This window comes from Peromyscus leucopus, chromosome 1 (assembly GCF_004664715.2).
Source record: "Peromyscus leucopus breed LL Stock chromosome 1, UCI_PerLeu_2.1, whole genome shotgun sequence".
NCBI lineage: Eukaryota > Metazoa > Chordata > Mammalia > Rodentia > Cricetidae > Peromyscus > Peromyscus leucopus.
Window position 1 is genome coordinate 103291330 of NC_051063.1, and position 19086 is coordinate 103310415.

A 19086-nucleotide genomic window follows, 5' to 3' on the forward strand; every position below is an offset into this window, starting at 1 on the left:
CAAACACGTGGGTTGGAGGACGGGTCTCAGTAGAGTACTTGCCCAGCATGCAGGAGGCCCTGTGTTCAGTTGCCCAAAAGTAGGAAGTGTTTGATCGGGCAAGTGATGATGTGAACACCACACAAGGCAAAAACCTCTAGAGAGGACACAGGCTGGAGGGGACCGTGGCTTTGTTCACGGCAGTCCTCCAGGGGGAAGTTGAGAGCAGAAATGGAAAGGGAGCGTGTTAACTCTCACGGGCCTCCCAGACCCGTGACAGGACAAGAGGGAGGTCTCTGGAATGGGGGAGGGGCAGCTCCTTCTGCCCACAAGGAGAACTCAAGGAGACAGGCCACCATCTTAGAACCCAGGGGATCAGGGATCAGAAAGGACCCAGGACCACAAGGCTGCATCTCCAGGCAGGATTCTCCCAGGACTTCTGTGACTAAGAGTGGCCAGGGTAGCAGCCCAGGAACTATCAAAAGAACTGCATGCCTGGACCCAAAGAGCACGGCCTTCTGGGAGCAGCTCCATCTCACTGCGCCCACTGCTCCTAACCCAGTGCTCCCATAGACTTTAGATAACAAGGATGGGCCTTCCAGAGACTGTCGCCTCCCTGCTCCCACCGTGAACGGTGTCTTAGGCCCAGCTCGGCCTCACGCCTGGCTTGCGGTCTTGAACATGTCTCTCAGTGTGTCCTTACTGGGAAAATGAGGCAGCTGAACTCACTGGGCTCAGAGGTATCAGGGACCCTAGTGTGCTGAGCTCTGGGTTCTCATAGCCAGAGCAGACTAAACACAATCATTTAATCATCCCAACAGCCCTACAAGCACTACTATTCTCACCATGTCACCAAAGAGCAAAGCAAAATGGAGTCACACTCCAAAGGATGTCTGGTTAAGGGCACGCAGCTGGTACTCAGGGAGGTGGGAACTGGATCTAGGCAGCAGCAGTCCAGAAACTTCTGCAGATCCCGTGTTATCTCTGATCTTAGGTACAAGAAGCTGACACTGTGTGTTCCTGCAAGCCAGGCATACTGGGATTCCCAACCCCAAGCCTAATGCTCAGGGCATGCTGGGGTTGGAGCTGAGAGATGCTGCAGCCCCCTTCCAGCCGCCCCCAGACCCCACTCTGAGCAGCCACAACAATCCACCACTCCATGGGAGCTGGGCGTGATGGATCCCTTTCGTGAGCCCCAGCACTGGGGAGGGTGAGGTAGGAGGATCACGGCAAGTTCAAACCCAGCCTGGGCTACACTGTGAGACTTTGTATTCAAAACAAAACCAAACCTCTATGGGAAAAGAACGCTGTGGAAAAGGACTCTGTGCAGAGAGAACCTGCCTACTCAATACTTGCCCAACATAGGAAGGGATATTACTTCGCATCTCCTGAACTGGGACCCCCCCCCCCCCGGCTGGGAGACTGGAGTTGGGGGTGGACGCGATGATCATGGAAGGTTCCTCAACCCTGAGACCTCTTGGCAGTGCCAGAGGACAGAGGACAAGCAGAGAAGGACTTACCGGATTTTCCCTTCCTGCGGCAGCTCATGAGGCGGGTCCTCACACACCAGCCTGGACTCGCCCTCCAGCAGGTAGGTGTAGACAGTCTCCTAGGACCAAAAGCACTTGTGAGATCCTGTAGAGGGACTGCCCAGCCCTAGCCTGTCCAAGGCAAGGCCACAGGGGAGACCTGGAGAGCTACTGCCCAGCCCCAATCTGTCCACAGCAAGGCCACAGGGCCTTGGGGGCTAGAGCTTGGTGGTTTGGGAATGGGTTCTGGACAGGCAAAACCCATGAAATCTGCTGTTTTCCTTACCAATCACCCCAAATCCAAGGTGTGAGCCAATCACCCCCACATTGAACTCCAGCCTCAGGCATTTGGCAAACCATACTTGGTATGGCATGCAGGCCACACTCGCTTAGGATGCTCTCTCCTTCCAACACCCCCATGATCCAAGCCAGGAAACTATAGTCAGGGCACTGTGCCCGAATGCAATGGGGCCCTGGAGGGCTTCCCAAAAGAGGCAGTCTTTTAGCTGCGACTGGATCCACATGGGGTGTGGGCGAGGCTCGGAACTGACCAACCCAGGTAGGTCAAGGTGGCGCAGAGGACAAGAAGCATTTCAGAGCTGACAGTGGGGTGAACAGGTGAGAGAGAGAGTGCCTGGCTGGGAATGAGCAGGGCTGGGGCTGAAGGGCCTTAGAAACAGCTGGGAACAGAGGCTGAGCAAGCGTGCATTTTCGATCCACCATGGCTCAGGGTGAGTTGGAAACGCTGGCTGGAAGCTTGTCTTTAATTCAGCAACCCTCCCCCCACTCCCCCAGGACAGACCCGCTCAGGTTGCAGGCCTTGTCTTGGCAAAAACTATTGTCTCACAAACATCTCCTTCCCCACGTGGGGACCCTTAGAGGCCCTAGCCGGTCCCTACGACTGTTGGCCACACTCTCTTTGGTAGGCTGGGGAAGCCCCCTCTCTGCTGAGGGTGCCAGGGAGCCTTCAGGAGGAGCTGTTGAAGGCTGTCCCTCAGTAAGTACAGGGTCCACAGTACACGGGGAGAAACCACAACCCCACACCACAACACACACCACAACACACACCACAACACACCACAACCCCACCAGCTGCTCCTGAGACCCTTGGATATTCCTCAGGACCCTACGATGACCTCCTATGACACTGACTGGGTTCAGTTGTCCTGGTGTAGGGTAGGGATTACAGGACCCAGGAAACGGAGGGTAGGGGCAGACTCTGGGCCCATGCAGAGTCCCCTTGGCCCAGTGATGACGGTCTAGGCTGGGCCTGGGAGTGTTCTTTGGCCTCCCGAAGTGCTGGGATCACAAGTGTGAGCCACCACCAATGCCCAGCTTCCGGAATCCAGGGACAAAGAGCCACTTCGAGAGAGCTGCCGGCCCCCAGCTCTACCCAGCCTCCTTCCTTGTCATCCAGTCTGGAGCTCTGGAGGGTTTTTTGTTTGTTTGTTTGTTTTAGTTTTCTTTTCTTTCTTTTCTTTTCTTTTTTTTTCCCTCAGACAGGTTCAGAGCCTACCAGGGCATCCAGTGCCCGAGAGTCCATCCTCCCACAGAGAGAGGTGGGCGGTCTTAGGGGGGCGGGGGCGGAGCCACCCTTCACTTCTGTGTGTCCGCGCCTTCCGCCCTCACTCCCAGCCACCCTGGTTAAATTTAGCTGAGTTTACTGGGTAGGAGGGCTGCTTTGCGTTTCGTACACATCAGCACCATCTGCACTGGGGCTGCCTGCCACAATGGGTGCTGATGAGGAAGCCAGGTGCTGCAGCTCTCCTCCTCCCCTCCCTACCCCCACTCCCCAGAGCCCAGCCCCTCCTTACAGTCAAGCGGAGGCTCCCCCAAGCCTGGGCTCCCCCAGCCCATCCTTGGCCTCTTGAATAATATCTCACTGCCTCTTGGACCTCAGCAGTCAGCCCGGGCTTTAGGCTGTAGTTAGCTGGGCACCAAGACAGGCGCGCACACACACACACACACACACACACACACACACACACACACACACACACACACACGGCTTGCAGGGCAGGTCCACAGTCATTCTGACCTGCCATCCAGATGTTCCTCCACCCCAGGACAGATGTTGTCTCAGTCACAACCCTCTCCCAAAGGATTTATTTTTGGGCGCCAACACACCACCCACTTCCTACCAATTTCACGCTCAATAAAGCTCAGTCATTAGCCCTCCTCCTGGGTGCTGAACTTCTAGGAGGTTTGGGGAAGACAGAGCTGAAGACAGGGAATAGGGGCACTTAGATGCCAAGCCCCATTTGTCCCTGTCATGCTGTGTGACCTTGGTGAGGTACCCTCCCTCTCTGGGCCTCTGGAGGTTCATCCATCACTCAGAGCCAGGGACAATAGGCTTCCGTGGGGTGGGAAGGTTGCATCCTGAGTTGGCCATGTTTCCTGAAGCCAAAGCTGCCTCTACTGGTATGTAGAGTAGGGAGAGGATGTTCAAGGGGACTTAGTTTAGATATTTCCTCCTCCAGGAAGTCTTCCATGCTCCTTGTGTTGATTCAAACCTGTTCTCTGGGCTCCATAGTTCCCTGCATCCCACCATCTGGCACAGCTGTAACCTGCTGCTTTGACTCCTGGGAGCTGGTTCAACAGCCTTCTGCTTAGAGAATGAGCAATGGCCATTGGAGTCAGAAGTGCCAAGGGCTGTGGAAGGGAGGCACAATGCCCCTAACAAGGTACTCAGGACCCAGGTGACCATGGTTGCCCCCCCACCCCCCACCTACCATCCCATTCTTGTTATGATGAGACAGAGAGAAGCTTAAAGACTGCCAACTGCCCAGCCTCCTGCTTCAATCCAATCCTAGGTCCACACATAAGGGTGAGTCTTCTAGGACTGCCAAGACCTGATATCCAGGAAATTCTTCTTCATGGCTATCCTCAACCTCTCCTGCTACACATACACCCAAACCCAAATGAGGGTCTGTGCAGGGTGAGGTGCAGCTCAGAGCTAAACAAAGGCTCAAGGGGAGGGCAGGAAGGCGATGTGAAGGGTGGACACCTACCACTCTGGGGAGCACAGCTGAGAGAGCATCCTTGGCAGCCTGACGCAGGCCAGCGATGTCGATAACGGCGCCCAGGCTCAGCAAAGCATCCTGGAAGAGAAAAAAGAGCATGGGTCATTCTGCCTGGTGGTCCAGGCCGGGCCCTGGGCTCAGGGACTGTGAGATGAGCCCAAGACTTAGACACTTAAGCATCAGACTCTAGCAGTACTAAGGCCATAGACTGTCCAAGTCCCCTCACCTTGCATATGGGGGAACTGAGGCTTGGAGATGGACCAGAGGCCTAGCCAAGGCCTCTCAGTGCGTTATGAAGGCAAGCCTGGAGTCAACACGGGTTTCCTTAGGGTGTCCTTAGGAAAGGGATAACTCTGGCATCTGGATGTCGGAGGCACTATGGCCTTATGTATCCCAGTTTCAGCTGAGTTAGAGCTGGGTGGACAGCAGCAAGCATGAGAGTTGGGAGTGGCTGAGCGCAAAAGGTACGCATGATGGAGTTAGGCCACCACGAGCAGGGGAGAAGGCAAAGTCAGCCTTGATCGCCTCCTAGCCTCCGCCTCCCAGGAACGGGCCTCGTCCTTGGAGAGCCGGAACTGAGACAACAAAGGTCTCTTCTCGCTCTGTTAACTTGGCCAGAACCACAGGAGATCAAAGAGGAAGGTAACGGAATTGGGGAGCAAGGCCAAGGCAGAATGGTGACTCACACCATCCACTCAGCTGTGCCCTCTCCCCAAACCTTGGAGGTCCTTCCTGATGTCTTCCCTGTAGGTCTGTTGGGAAAGCAGAGTGAGTAAATATGGAGCAGTAAGTGAGTAACCACGGAGGCATGGCTTGCCTCAGCCCCATTCCTGGGAAAATGATGCCATGTTGAGGGTCTTGGTGGACCCCATGGTATGCACATAGCTGATAAAAATGAAAATGCTGAAATTCCAGAGTTACATTCCTAGGAAGTTGTTAGCCCACATGGGGAGGTGCCAATTCCTCACTTCTGTAATGTGGATAAACCACCCTCCTTGTGTTCCAGATAAGAACAAGATGAGATTTATCCAAATGATATGACCCCATCAAGGTGGGGGTTAGAGTCCGAACCCAGCATGTGGCTAAGACTGGACAGCCAGGGAGGCTCAGCCTAAGTCTTTTGCCTCCAAACGTCACATCCTCAGACACCCTAGAGTGGGCGAGTGAACTCTGTGGTCACTGAACGGTCAGGGGACCCAAAGGGTTTCACAGGAAGCTGGCACCATCCAGCGGGACACAGGCCCTCTTCCCAGCACAGCCACACTGCGAAGACTGAGACCATCAGATGAAGAGGAGCACTGGCTTCCCACCCCCAAGAGTGGTCAAGAATGAGCCAAATGCTGCCCGACAGAAAGGCTACAGAGGGTAGTCCTGAGCGGGGGTCTGAATGAAGCCCGGGGTCCCTCCAGGTGTCAGCTCCAAATGCCACTGCCAAGTCTCCTTGGCTATGGCCACACACACACACACACACACACACACACACACACACAGTTTTCCCAGTGGGAGGGACGAGCAGGCACTGCTTTCCCTGCCCAGGCCTCGCTTTGACCTCTGCCACTGTCAAGGGTATACCACGTCTTGGTCATGGGTTGATGTCTATCCACTCTTGGACACTGGAGGCAGTTGATCCCAAACAACACAGTCCCTAATTCTGCTCGCTTGTGACCCTCGGGCACAGCTTGCACAGCCTTAGTGCTGCCCTTCCCTAGAACCCCTCCATCCTTGAAGACACCCAGCATGATGATGTCAGACCCTTCTAGGTTCTCTTGGGAACAGCTGCTTCCTCATGGAGCACAGACCAGAGACACCCTCCCCCCACATCACCTGCTCACAATGTATTGTCACAGGCTGAAGACCACAGAAGGAAGATCCCATACCCAGACAAATCTCAAAAAAAAAAAAAAAAAAAAAAAAAAGTTTTCTTGACCCACACTCTCCAAACTGGGGCTTCGAGTACAGGAATCCATGTAGACCTATTCCTTCCTGGAGGCAGGAGGATCACTGAAATGAGGCCAGAGAGGGCCTGCCTTTGGTGATAGCGGCCAGTGTGTGCTAGGGAAGCAAAGAAGTACAGTCAAAGCCAGGGAGCCGGCCTGATGTGCAAGAGAAAACCACGGGCTGCAAGTAGCTGTCTCCCCATTTAAGAGATGGGGAAACTGAGGTTAAAAGAGAAACAATGGCCATCTGTGTTAGGTCAGGGGTCACCCAAACCTCCAGATCTCCTACACCTATCTAAGCATACTCGCACCCAACCCCCATCTCACACCCCAGGGGCTTAGAGAAATCAAACTGTCCTTTGTTCTGATTGGCCAGCTCCTCAACCTGCCCTTTGCTCTGATTGGTGGATACCTTGGGCTGTCCTTTACTCCGGTTGGTTGTTCTTGTCTGGCCTTTATTCTGATTGATCAGTTCTCTGTGGCTTTTTAGGCCAAGGGCAGGACAATGGCAGTTTGGGGGTAGGTGAGGTAAGAAAACTTGGGGAGAGTTGGGGCACAAGTGAGGAGGTTTCTCCATCCTTGGCTGAGTAAGTAGGATGCAGACTGGTGGAGGTGAGGCTCTAGGCCTGGCAGCCATCTCTCCATCTGCTTTGAAGTCTGACCTCCCGGGAGTGGGGTGTTGGATGCAGGAAGCGCGGAGGGAAATGGACCACTTCAGGCCTGGCACTCAGAGAGGCCTGGCACTCAGAGAGGCCTTCACAGCTTGCTCAAATGCCAGTTGCACCGGTGACACCCCCCCCCCCGTGTGAGAGTAACTTAACCTCCACTACACCAGCTGGGGGAGGGGAGTCAAGTTCAGAGCCAGTCTGGGCTCCGAGGACAGAGCTGCAGCCTTGGGGGAGGGAGCAGCTGTGAATGGGAAATGGGGCAATTCCTGAAATGGAGGCACAGTGGGGAGCCAGCCTCAAACAGGGTTAGCACCCCAGGACTCTCAAAAGAAGAGAAAGGGAAAAACATGGCCATTTCTGCCCACATGCCCCCATGTGACATGTATACACCTTAGCCTGCACCTGCATGTAGATACCTCATATATGCACACACAGAGAAATACACACACCACACACACACACACACACACACACACACACACACACACACAAGAGCCCTGGCTCTGGGTGGAGGCCGTCACATTTCCTGTCCTTGCAGCTTTTGTGAACAAACACCAGGGTAAATATCAGCATAATAACCAGGCAATTTTCCAGACCCCAGGGGAGAACCTGTGGTGTATAGACAAGAGCAGTGATTTCCAGTCCTGTCCCAGATTGACGACAGAAGCTCCCCGTGGCCTTGGACACACCCCTTTCCTCTTCGGAGTCTTGGTTTCCTTCTTAACGTAAATGGGTCTTTCCACTCTGCTGCATCTAGTTCTGTGGTTTTATGGTTTAATTTGATGAGTGTGAGTGGGTAGGCTGAAAAATAGGTGAATGGTGGATGGGTGGATAAGTGGGGTGGATGGATGGGTAAATGAGTGGTTAGGAAATAGGTGAGTGGGTGAGTGGCTAGAAAAACAGGTGAGTGGGTGGATGGATGGACAGATGGATGGATGGGTAGATGGGTGAGTGGGTGGGGAAACGGGTTGATGGATGTGTAAACTGATGATTACATGGAAAAATGGGGAGATGGTGGATGCATAAGTAGATGGGCAGGTGAGTGAGAAAATCAGAGATGGATGAGTAGAGTGGTTAGGTGGGTAGACAGGTAGGTCAATGGGAAATGGGTGGGTGAGAGGACAAATGGGTGACAAGATGGGAAAATGGATGGAAGGCAGGTAGGTGGAGGGGTCAGGAGATGGGTGGGTGGTGGGTGGTAGTTTGTGGACGGTAGGTGGGAGCATGAACAGAGCCTTTTCCTCCCTGCAGCCCCTTACCTGCTCTTCTCCACCTGCTGCTGGGCCTGCCTGCCTTCAGCACCGCAGACAGCGCCATTCCCACGTCCTGCTCTTTCTCTCCAGGTACCAAGAAAGGGGAGGCTATGGGAACCACGGTTTCTCTGAAACCAGGGAGGTTGCTAGTTTTCTGAAACCTGGGCCTGACCCGACATTTGTGCGCTCATTTGGGGAGAGCAGAGGGTCCAGACTAAATTGTCTCTAACTCCTCCGTAAAGCCCAAGATTATGTGAAACCAGAAACCTTGGTCTTCTCCCCTTTGTGGCCACCCACAGAGACAGATGGCCTTGAGTCAAGGGTCGCTGACTTAAGATGGTCTCTTATTTCATCTCCATAACGCTCCGTGTCTTTTCTCACCTCCACAAGCCCTCCAACTGCTCTCCCCTCAGCCTGGCAGCTGGACCCCCTACAAGAAAGTGGTAATATCAAACTCCAGAGTAAGACCCAAGCTGTACCCTGGGCCATCTCCACTGATTCATCTAATCTTGCTGGCTCTGGGTCTCCTCCCGGCCTGCAGTTAGGGGATGTCCAAAGGGAGGTTCCTCAGGACCCTGGAGCTCCTCTGCCTGTCTGTTTCTTTCCTTCCCTCTGGGCCAGGCTCTCCTGGTCCCTCTGAGTGTCTCTCTGCCTCTCTCCATCATTCCCTAGTCGATGTCCATCTGTCACATGCTGCTCTCCTCTCTTGTCACATCGTTTCCACCTCCACATCCTGGCTCTTCCTCCTGGATGGCTTCTCCTCCCACTCTCCTTCTCTTCCCTGCACACTCCCCGCCCCCACCACTCCTGTCTCCCCTGCCTACTCCTCCCCCAGATCTCCAAGAAATCATCTAGAGAGCATGGGGCGGGGGGGGGGGGGGAGCACTTGACAAAAGAATTACAGCCATGAACGGGAGCTCCAGAAAGTAGCCAAGGTGGGAAAAGTCAGAAGTCTGGAGCAGACAGTGCCTGCCCGCTTCGTGTCTGGCCTCCTGTTCTGGTGAGCAATACACACATTTCCTAACCCTTCCAGGAGAGTAGGGGAGTGTATCCATCTCCATGTCCAGACCATGGTGGTCACTGGCCAGTGCCACAGCTCAGGTAGAGCACGTAGTAGAACTTCCCAGGAGGACTCCTTGGAACTCAGAGTAAGGAAGCCCCAGACCCAAGCCCAGCACCCCAGGCCTCCTCTTTGGCTCCTCACAGCTGCCCAGCCACCAAGGCAGGAAACAGGAAGCAGGACAAGGTGGCTCCTTCCCCTCCCAATCCACCCACACCTGCCATCTGTCCAAAGAGCTGCCTCCAGCAAACCTGGGGCCCGGAATATAACAAGAGCTACCTGTGTGCTAACCCTTGCATCCACAGACCTCCCCACAGCAAGGCTGAGCTGGGCCAGAGGCAGAAGAAAGGAAGAAGGCTTGGTGACATTGGGCAACTCAGATGACAGGTGGGCTAGCTCAGACGTCAATGCCCTTGAGTGACTCTAGCCACAGGGAGGGAAGGGAGCTCTCTCAGGCACTGATGGGAGTTGCAGGTGTCCCTCAGTGGTTCCCCAACTTTGGCATGTCCCAGTGTCACCTAGAGAGGGCTGTTGAAATACAGAGTGCTGCCCTACCCCCAGAGTTTCTGACTCAGCTGGTCTGGGAAGAGGTCCAAGAATTTGCATCAGCACCCCCACCCCCCATTCCTAGAGGCTGCTGCTGGCCTGAGAGCTGACCTTCACTCATCTCTCTTTAGAGGCAGGGGCCAAGCACCAGGACGCAGGGGAGGTGGGTCTTTGCTCCAGAGAGGGCAGTGCAGATGACAGGTGAATGCTACCCCAATGTGAAGAGACTCCACAAGAAAGATGCCCATGGAGGGGAGACAGAGGCGTGAGAAAGGGAGCATGTGCTGTGGCCAGGGGTGAGTTGGTGACAGAAGGTCACAAGGTCACATGGAAGGAGTCACCTGCAACTAAAGAGCCTAGCCTACAGGAAGGTCCTCCCTCCTCTCTCTCCTCCCTTTCCTCCTCTCCACTGCCTTGCCAGGTCCTCTCCTCCAGGTCCACCGCCCTGCTGTGCCCTCTCCTCCAGGACCACCACCCTGCCAGGCCCTCTCCTCCAGGTCCACCGCCCTGCTGTGTCCTCTCCTCCATGGCCCACCACCCTGCCAGGCCCTCTCCTCCAGGACCACTGCCCTGCTGTGCCCTCTCCTCCAGGACCACCACCCTGCCAGGCCCTCTCCTCCAGGCCCACCACCCTTCGTAGACTCTGGCTTCAGTTGTTACTCCGACAGGGCCGCGTCTCCAGCCTCGGAGCCACACTGGAGACACGTGCACTGTAGAATACACCTGCGCCTGTCCTGGCGCCTCCCGAGGGAACCCCCACTCACTGAGGGAGGCACTTAGCCCTCCTCTTGGCTCCTCTCATCCCACACCCACAGCCAGCCCCCACCCCCGACCTCCCACTCTGTCTCAGCCAGGCTGAACTTCTAACCCAGGTCCTACCACTGTCCCCAGCCTCTTTAGAGCCCTCCAGGGCAAGGTGTGGTGTTAGAAAGAGGGAAGCGGTTGGGAGGGAAGGCAGGGGCTGTTAATGCTGCCAGTCTGACCCGCTCTCCAGTCTGAACGAGAGGGATAAGGGAGTAGTTAACGTGGCAAGAGGAGAGAGGCAAGAGCTGAGTTCAGGGAGGAGGTGATGGCCCTGCCCGGAAGATACAAGATCATGTTGGTATAGGTCAGGCCCTGGTTTCTCCTCCCTCTCCCCACCTTCAGCTTCCTCCTCCACACCGTAGGCCCACTCTGTCCCCATAGCCCTCAGGCTTCTCACCAGCACAGCACGGCTCCCGAGCACATCACCGTAATCTCCTCACCATGACCACTCAGTCATCTTGGCTTCCTGTCTCCGTGACCATGAGGGTGAACTGAGCACAGTGGGACGTTCAATGGAGGCCAGTGTAAGCATCTGGTGACTCAGAATTGTGCCTGGGGAGATGTCTAGGCAGCAGGGTTGCTGAGTACACCGTCCCCCCCGGGCGTACAAGAACGAAGGCACACCCAAAGGCATTGGTGCCCTGAGAAAAGGCCTCGGGGGGCTGGCTGACCTCCAACTCTTGGTTCCATGAGTCCCTCACATGCCCTCAAAGGTAGGTTAAAAACTTGACCCAGCAAATCCAGAGGCCTCCCAACATCAGACATAATGACCCAATCAGGAGAGAGGGCTGCTGAATGCCTAGCTGGACCAGTGTCAGAAAGAGACATGTGCCAAAGGAAATGATGGCCAGAGGAAGGATGGGATAAATGAGTGAGAGAGAGAGAGAGAGGGTTGGGTCCTCTTACCTGGGACCCTACAACATAGTAGACACCCCCTTCACAGCACAGCGGTCATTACCTTGCCACTCTCCCAGGTAGCTCTTAGCATCAGCTAGCCCCCAACAAGAGCCTAGAAATGTCCAGAGGCCTGTGCACCCCTGAACAGAAAGGTGGCCCCCAGTTCTACTGGAGGCCCCAGGCAGGGAGGCAGTAGAGGTCCCTGGGTCCCAAGTCTGGCACCATGAGAGTCCTAGAGGAAGAGCCTATGGAATAAGAGGATGCTTTTCACTGGCAACTTTTGACAGCATTTACAAGGTATCTTGGCAAGTCAGGAGACCTTCTGCTCTTCAGGATTGTCTCAGGGTGGGAAAAAGCCTGAGGCCAGGGCATCAGAAGCCTCCCAGTAAGAGCAAGTATCACCTGTTGTAGGAAGTTTTCCTACACATAGACACTTGTCCCCACCTAGCCCTTCTGGGAATCCCTATGGGACCAGAGTCTACAGGGCTCAGGTGTCCTGGCATTGGATCCACAGTTTGGTATGGGGTGTATGGAAGCCCAAAGGAGACAAAAAGACTAGTCAGGGTCTCCCCTAGAGACATGGGCAGGCCCCTCTCTCTCTTGTGGCTTTGGGTCTATCAAGTCCTGCTTTGGCCAAGGGATAGACTGGCCACCTCTCCAATGTGGAATGGGACTGGGTGTCTCTCTAGGCCTGGGTGGAGTCTCTTGTCTCCACTCTTCCACCTTCCTCTTCCCTGCTGTGCCCACAATAGATGATAAATGCTAAGTAGCACTGGCTTGACCTAGGGTGATGAATGGCCTGCAGAAGGCAGGAAGGAAAGGCTGGCCAGGGGTCTAATGTTGGGCTCTTCTGGGACCAGGCAGAGAACTGGCTGCCCCATGGTATCTGCCTGAGGGTTGGTCCTGACTCTGTCTCCAGCCATCCAGTACCTCCCCAGGGATCTCTGTGTCTGTCTGTCCTGCTGTGTCTCTCTGTGTCTGTCGACCCCACAGCCTCACACTGCTTCCTCCTGTGACTGTATTTGGCTTCATCCTCACAACTAGCCCATCCCAGCTGTTCCCCAAATCCCAGGAGAATGGGGGTATGAGAGAGATAGAGACAGAGACCAATTCAGAAACAGGGAAACACGTGAGAGCAAGGAGGGGACCTTGGAGACAGGACTGGAGGGGCAGGACCAGCCAAGGATGACCCCATCCTCCTAGGGAAACCCTTGAAGGCATAACCAGAGAACCGGGGGAGGAGAGGTTCCCCCCCTCACCCCCACACGCTCTGTGCTGGCTCCTGCCCCTCCTCTCCCTGCCCCTGCTGGAATGTGTGAGCAGTTTTATTATTCCTAAAAATAGCCCTTCTTTCCTGGGGGCTGGGGTGAGGAATCATCTGGACAGGGTTCATCTCAGGCATGCCCCTGCCTTTGGGATGTGTTCCTCTCTGGGCTCCCCGACCCTGTGCAGTGCTCTGCTAAAACATAAGGGTGACCCCCAAGTACCCTCCTGTGGGATGACCCTGGCTCCTCAGATCCCCATGGGCTCTGAGTTCCTAGGCTGTGAGGAGCTCTTGGCAAAGTCCCTGTGGCCACCTCCAGAGGGGCAAAGGATCAGAGGACACTGTCATTTGAGTTCTTTCTCAGTCTCTTCAAACTCGGGCCTCAGCCCAACAGTTGCCTTCTACCCAGGACCCTCTTTACCCCTCCCCCACTGGCATCTTGGTTCCCCAATTTGCTGCACCCCAGCTGCACCCCAGCATCCTCTTCTCTTCTGTCCTTTCAGGCCCAGCCCTGATCTGGCCTTCCAGGAGCCCCAGCCCCATTCCCTGGCTCTCATCCTTTCCTCTCCCCCTGCTCCCCCATATATAGCGGGGCAGGAACTAGGCCCCAGGGACCTAGCACATCCTCCAGTGAATCAGAGTGTTGGTAGGGAGACCTTGCAGGCTCTGAGGCCCCGTGTCTTGATTTTGTACTCTCATTGCACCCCCCCATGTCTCCTCCCAGCCTGTTCTCACTTGTACCAGGTCCCAAGTTTCACTGCCTGTCTCAGCCTCCAAGAGAAGCTCATCCAGTCTCACCTTCTCCCTACCTCCATTTTTCAGCTGCGAGAATCAATCCCCAGAGAGAGGCCCAGCAGAAACTGGCCAGGACCTCCGTCACTGCACATTGATGCACAGGAGCCCAGCTGGTCGGGCTCCAGGGACAGAAGCAGACTCTTCACACACTCACCAGCCCCACCCGGCAGGCAGGCTGGCATCCAAAGCTATTTATTTGCCTTTGGAGGACCCAGAAGCCAGAGAACAAACATCCGGATTCTGGAGAATTTCTCCCACTCTCTCTTCTAATATCTTCAGGGCCTGGGAGCTGGAACCAGGACATGCATGTACTCATGCACACACATGCTGTACAGTTCCACACACGCCAGGGCTGGGTAATTAAGACCCAGGGATCTCTGAGAGAAAATGCCCTCCTCCCAGAACCTCAGACCTTCTGTGTAATTCAAAACAAATTTTATTTTGCAAAGGAAATTTTTAATAGCACTTGAGAGGCTTTTCTCATTGCGAAACTGGGTACATTCATCAGAATCGGCTTTTTTTTCTCACTCTGTGGGGAGCTGGGAGCTCTCACTTTACTGGTGACCTAAGCACATGCAATCCATAATGGTGTGTCCCTAAGGACCATCACATGACCATAGCTGAATATGTCCCTTGGGTCATGAAAGAGAAACATCTATGTGAAAGTATGTGGTCTGTACTTCCATGGAAGCCTGTGGAGGAGTAGAGTAGAGTGCATGTATCTATAAATCTTCTGTACCCATGTGGCCATCTGTATTTATGGATGGCCTTTATCACCTGTGTCCAGGCATGGATGAATAAAGTCATTGAGGCTGACATGAGTCCAGTGTGTGCAGTGAGTGTGTGGCTGTCTGGGAGATCATGAATGGCCTTGGTGGCTGGTCTTGTGTCTGAATGAGCAAATGAGTCTGTAGTTGAGTGTTGGCATCTCGAGTCAGATTCTTCTCACCATGCACATCCACCTTCCTGAGATCAGGACCCACCTCTCTGCTCCAGCACACGCCACACATATTCAACAAATCATTCAAGAAATCTAACCCAGTCTCAGTGGTCTGTTCTGCAAATAGTGCCTTCCCCAGAGCAGAATCAGCCATGTTTTGCCTAAGCTGACTGCAGGTACCTGGGACCATCTTTGGAAAAGTTGAGAAAGAAGTGACCCCAGCCTTCTGCCATGAGACGCAAGTCTCGGGGTAGAGAGAAGGTCCAATTTCAGTGTCGTTCAGCTGCTCTGGAGTCCTTGGCCAAGAGATAATATGCAGGTTAAGAGACCTTGTAGATAACAAACAATGGTAAGTCCCTTCCTGTCCTCCCTTCAGGACGGCCTGAGACTAGAGGGACTGGGACTCTGGAACTAGAATGTCACATTTCAGATGAGGCTTACAGGACAACCCACCCCTTCCTGACTTCTAAGACTCTACCCCCTTGACCCTCCCTTGAGCCCTCCCTCTCCAAGGCTCAGGAGACTATCCTACAGGAGCCGTGAGGAACACAGACTACAGCTGAGATGCTGAGCTCAGCTAACCCAATCTGGAGGCTCTGAGACACCCCCCCCAACCCGACTCTTGGTTGCACTAAGAAATAGGCCTGGAGTCAGGTGGAGACTCAACCAGGGAAAATGAGGGCCTCTGGCGGGGTTTGGGGTGACCCAAGCTTTGGACTCTGTTGGCTCCTAAAAGAGCCTGAGGGAGTGGGTAGAGTCGGGGGACAGGCAGTGGAGACCTATGTCCTCAGCCTGCTACCCTTCCCCACTTTCCTATCAAGCCCAGATCCCCTACTGGTGTGATTAACCACATTATGGGTTGTTGGGTTTGGTTTTGTTTTTTCTTCCCCATGAGCAGACTGCATTGGTCTTAATTGAATGAGGCCTTAAGCACCTGTGCTGGAGGCTGATGGGCCGGTGAGTACAGCAGGAGGCTGGGAGGAAGGAATGCGGGAACAAGTAGGCATATCACCTCAAGGCTGAGCCAGGGAGAGGGAAGAGGACTGGAGGGCACAGGAGCACATCTCTCACAGGTGCTCCCATGGGTGCTCCTGTCAGCCAGATGCCTGGAGATCCAGGGTTGAGGGGGAGTACCTCAAGAGACAGAACCCTCACCCAGCCTGGGGGACTGCTTCCTAGAATTCCATCAACAGCCTTCTGTGGTCCTTGGGGAAACTGAGGCTTAATGAATGAAATGATGAGCTTCACTCAGAGTCGAGGGCACTGCTCTTGGCCGGTTTGACTAGCCTCAGAAGTCTTCTACTAGGGCGAGGCAGCCCTGCCCCTGCAAATCCTCCCTGGGTGTAGAGAGCAGGAAGGACTCTTCACACCAGCTCAGAGACACCATTTCTAGCCCAGCTGAGAATTTCTCTTGTCCATGCTACAATGCTCATCCTCCCTCTCACGGTCAGCAAACATCTGACCAAACATCTTCAGTCCCTCCCACCCCTACAGTGTCATGCTCTCTGTCACACCAAGATAGCACACAAGGACACAGTCACCGTCACCTTCTCCCAGCAGGTCCCACACACTCGGTGACACAGGGTCGCTCCAGTGTCCACAGTGACTGTCACACAGTGATTCATTGCTATCACCTTCACTCAGGGTGTCTCACGTTCTCGGTATCACACATCACATCGGGCCACTGTCTCACCCATTTGCAGCCCCAGGTGAAGCTTCCAGGCTGGTTCTATGCCACACTCCCATTTTGATGCCACCCAGCACCTCTCAGCCTCCAAAAGAAGTAAATAAAGGGATAAAAGCGACTTGAAAGTAGCAGGTGGAATGCTGGGTAGAAGGGTTTAAGCGGGGTTGAGAGGATCAAGGAGCTAAGGAAGTGGAAGGGTGGGGTAAGGGGAGTCAATACAAACTAAGAAAATGCCACAAGGACCTTACCTCCTAAGTTAAATGAAATAAAATAAAAATATTTCAGCAAAATGACCCACAGAACGAGGGGGCATACTCGCAAAGCTTGTGTCTAATGAAGGTTTTATGTACAAAGAACTCCTATGGCCCAGCAGCAACGGAAAGCAAACAATCCAATCCAAAGTGTGAACCAAGGACTGGAGTAGACATTTTCTCAGGGAAGATACACAAGCGACCATGTGGAAAGACGTTCAACATCTCTAACCATTTAGAAAAGAAAATCAAAGCCACAGCGAGAGGCCATGTCACAGCCATTAGGAAGGCTATTGTCCACGAAATCCAGAAAACAGCAAGGGCTGGCTAAGGGGTGGAGAGAGGGAAACTCTTCTACACCGTGCCGAGAGTAGATAACGATGCAGAAGCTGTGAGACACAGTGTGGCCACTTCTACAGCCAACAGTAACACAGCCAAGCATGCTGGTGCACACCTGTGACTCCAGGACCCCACGGCAGAGGCGAGAAGATCGTGAGTTCAAGGCCATTCTGGGGCACATGGCAAAACACCGTCTCCAAACAAACAGGCCTGCCCAATGACTTGGTGGTAAAGGTGCGTGTCACCAACCCTGAGTTTGACTCCTGGCATCCACACGGCAGAGGAGAGAACTCACTCTACCTCCACATTCATGCCATGGTATACACACACACACACACACACACACACACACACACACACACACACACACACACACACGAGCAATTGTACACATGCGCACACACTAAATAAAAAGTAGTTTTTTAAGAAACTAAAAAAAAAGGAAAGAAAGAAAAACATGAAAATCGATGTAGATTATTACCATATGGTCCAGCAAGAGTAATTATTGATATATACCCAAGATCGTTGAGAGCAGGGTCTTGAAGAGATCTTTATACATCCATGTCTGTCGGCACAAATCCACCACAGCTGAACAGTGCAGCTGACATGCCACACGCTACAACACGGATGAACCCCTAGGACAGTATGTTCAGTGACATAAAAAGCCAGTCCTCAAAAGACAGATACTGCATGATTCCAGTTACAGGAGGCCCCTAGAGACGAAGTGGGGGAGGTTGTAGGAGGGAGGAGGAAAGCAGTGGGACAGGAGCAGGGAGTGGGGGGGGCAGGGGTAGGGGGCAGGTGGGGGGAGGACAGAAAATGCAGCTGTGTATATTTTTACCACAATTGAATAGTTTCCCAATTAAACAAAGAAAATTGAAAACAAAAGTGAAAAGGAACTGCACAGTTAATGTGACTAAATGTGAACTACACGTGACCAAATGTGAACTAGACCTGACCAACTCTAGACAGCTGTTGAATCTGGGTGATATGGCAGTCTGTTGTATCCCTCTTTGTGGTGTTATTGCGCTTAAAGTATTTTTATTTGGAGCCAGGTGTAGTGGTGAATACAGTTAATCCCAGCATTCGGGAGGCAGAGACAGGTGGATCTATGTGAGTTTGAGGCCAGCCTGGTCTACATAGTGAGTTCCAGGCCACCCAGGGCTACATAATGAGACCCCTGTCTCAATAAAATAGAATAAAATAAAATGTTCCACGATAAAAAGAGGTTCCACTTCCTTGACCCTGCCCTCCATCTAGCAACCCATCCCTCCTCTGCATAGCTGTGTGGGTCATTGCTCATGTCTGCTTCCAGATCACCATGTTGCCCTGGCGTCTAGCCCCACTTGTCACTGGTGTGTGTGTGTGTGTGTGTGTGTGTGTGTGTGTGTGTGTGTGTGTGTGTGTGTGTGTATGTGTGTGTAGAAGCCAGAGGTTAATCCCAGGTGTCTTCATCATCCACCCCCCACATTAGCTTTGTGGACAGGCTCTCTCACTGAACGCGGCCCTCATTCAGCCTGGCAGTCTGGTCTGCAAGCCCCAGGGTTTCTCCTGTCTCTGCCTCCCAGGACTAGGATTACAAGTGCAGGCTTGTACACGGCCCTTTTTATTTTCTTAACGTGGGAGGATCACATGCAGAGCCCGGTCCTGGGCAAGCACCTTCGCAGCCACGCTCTCTCCCCGCCCACGTGAGTGGTTCTTGGAGCCTCTTCTGCCCACAAGACGGCCCAGTCTCTTCCTTCTTTGTCACTTTCCGCCATCAACAGTTCCAATCGTTTCAACCTCCGGACCCTCGCAAAGGCTCGTTCACTTCTCGGGAGCCTCCAAGCAGGCCTGCCTACCTCCCCGCCATGCGCTCAACTCACCATGCCACGCTCAGCACGCAGAGCCATCTTTCCCACCGTCTTTTGTACTGTGGTACTTCCCCTGCCTCAAGTCATGGCCGTCTTCCTACAACACTGTCCCACTCAGCATTGCGTGTCCACATTTCACTTTGTCGTGACCATGCCACATCACGTGTGCAGGGTCAGGCCGAGGGCTGTGTGCATCATAACCGTTGTCACACACGCCATGTCACTTCCTATCACATCCTTGTTCACACACTCAGCTGCGCT

The 19086-nt window shown here is 53.8% G+C and overlaps 1 protein-coding gene across 1 annotated transcript in view; it reads right to left on the minus strand.

The window, feature by feature from the left end:
- Nucleotides 1-19086, minus strand: part of Pde2a (phosphodiesterase 2A) — a 91944-nt gene that overhangs the window by 26915 nt on the left and 45943 nt on the right. Inside the window, 2 exon segments of the mRNA XM_037197012.1 lie at nucleotides 1500-1588; nucleotides 4520-4609. Coding sequence (XP_037052907.1) covers nucleotides 1500-1588; nucleotides 4520-4609 — 179 coding nt within the window.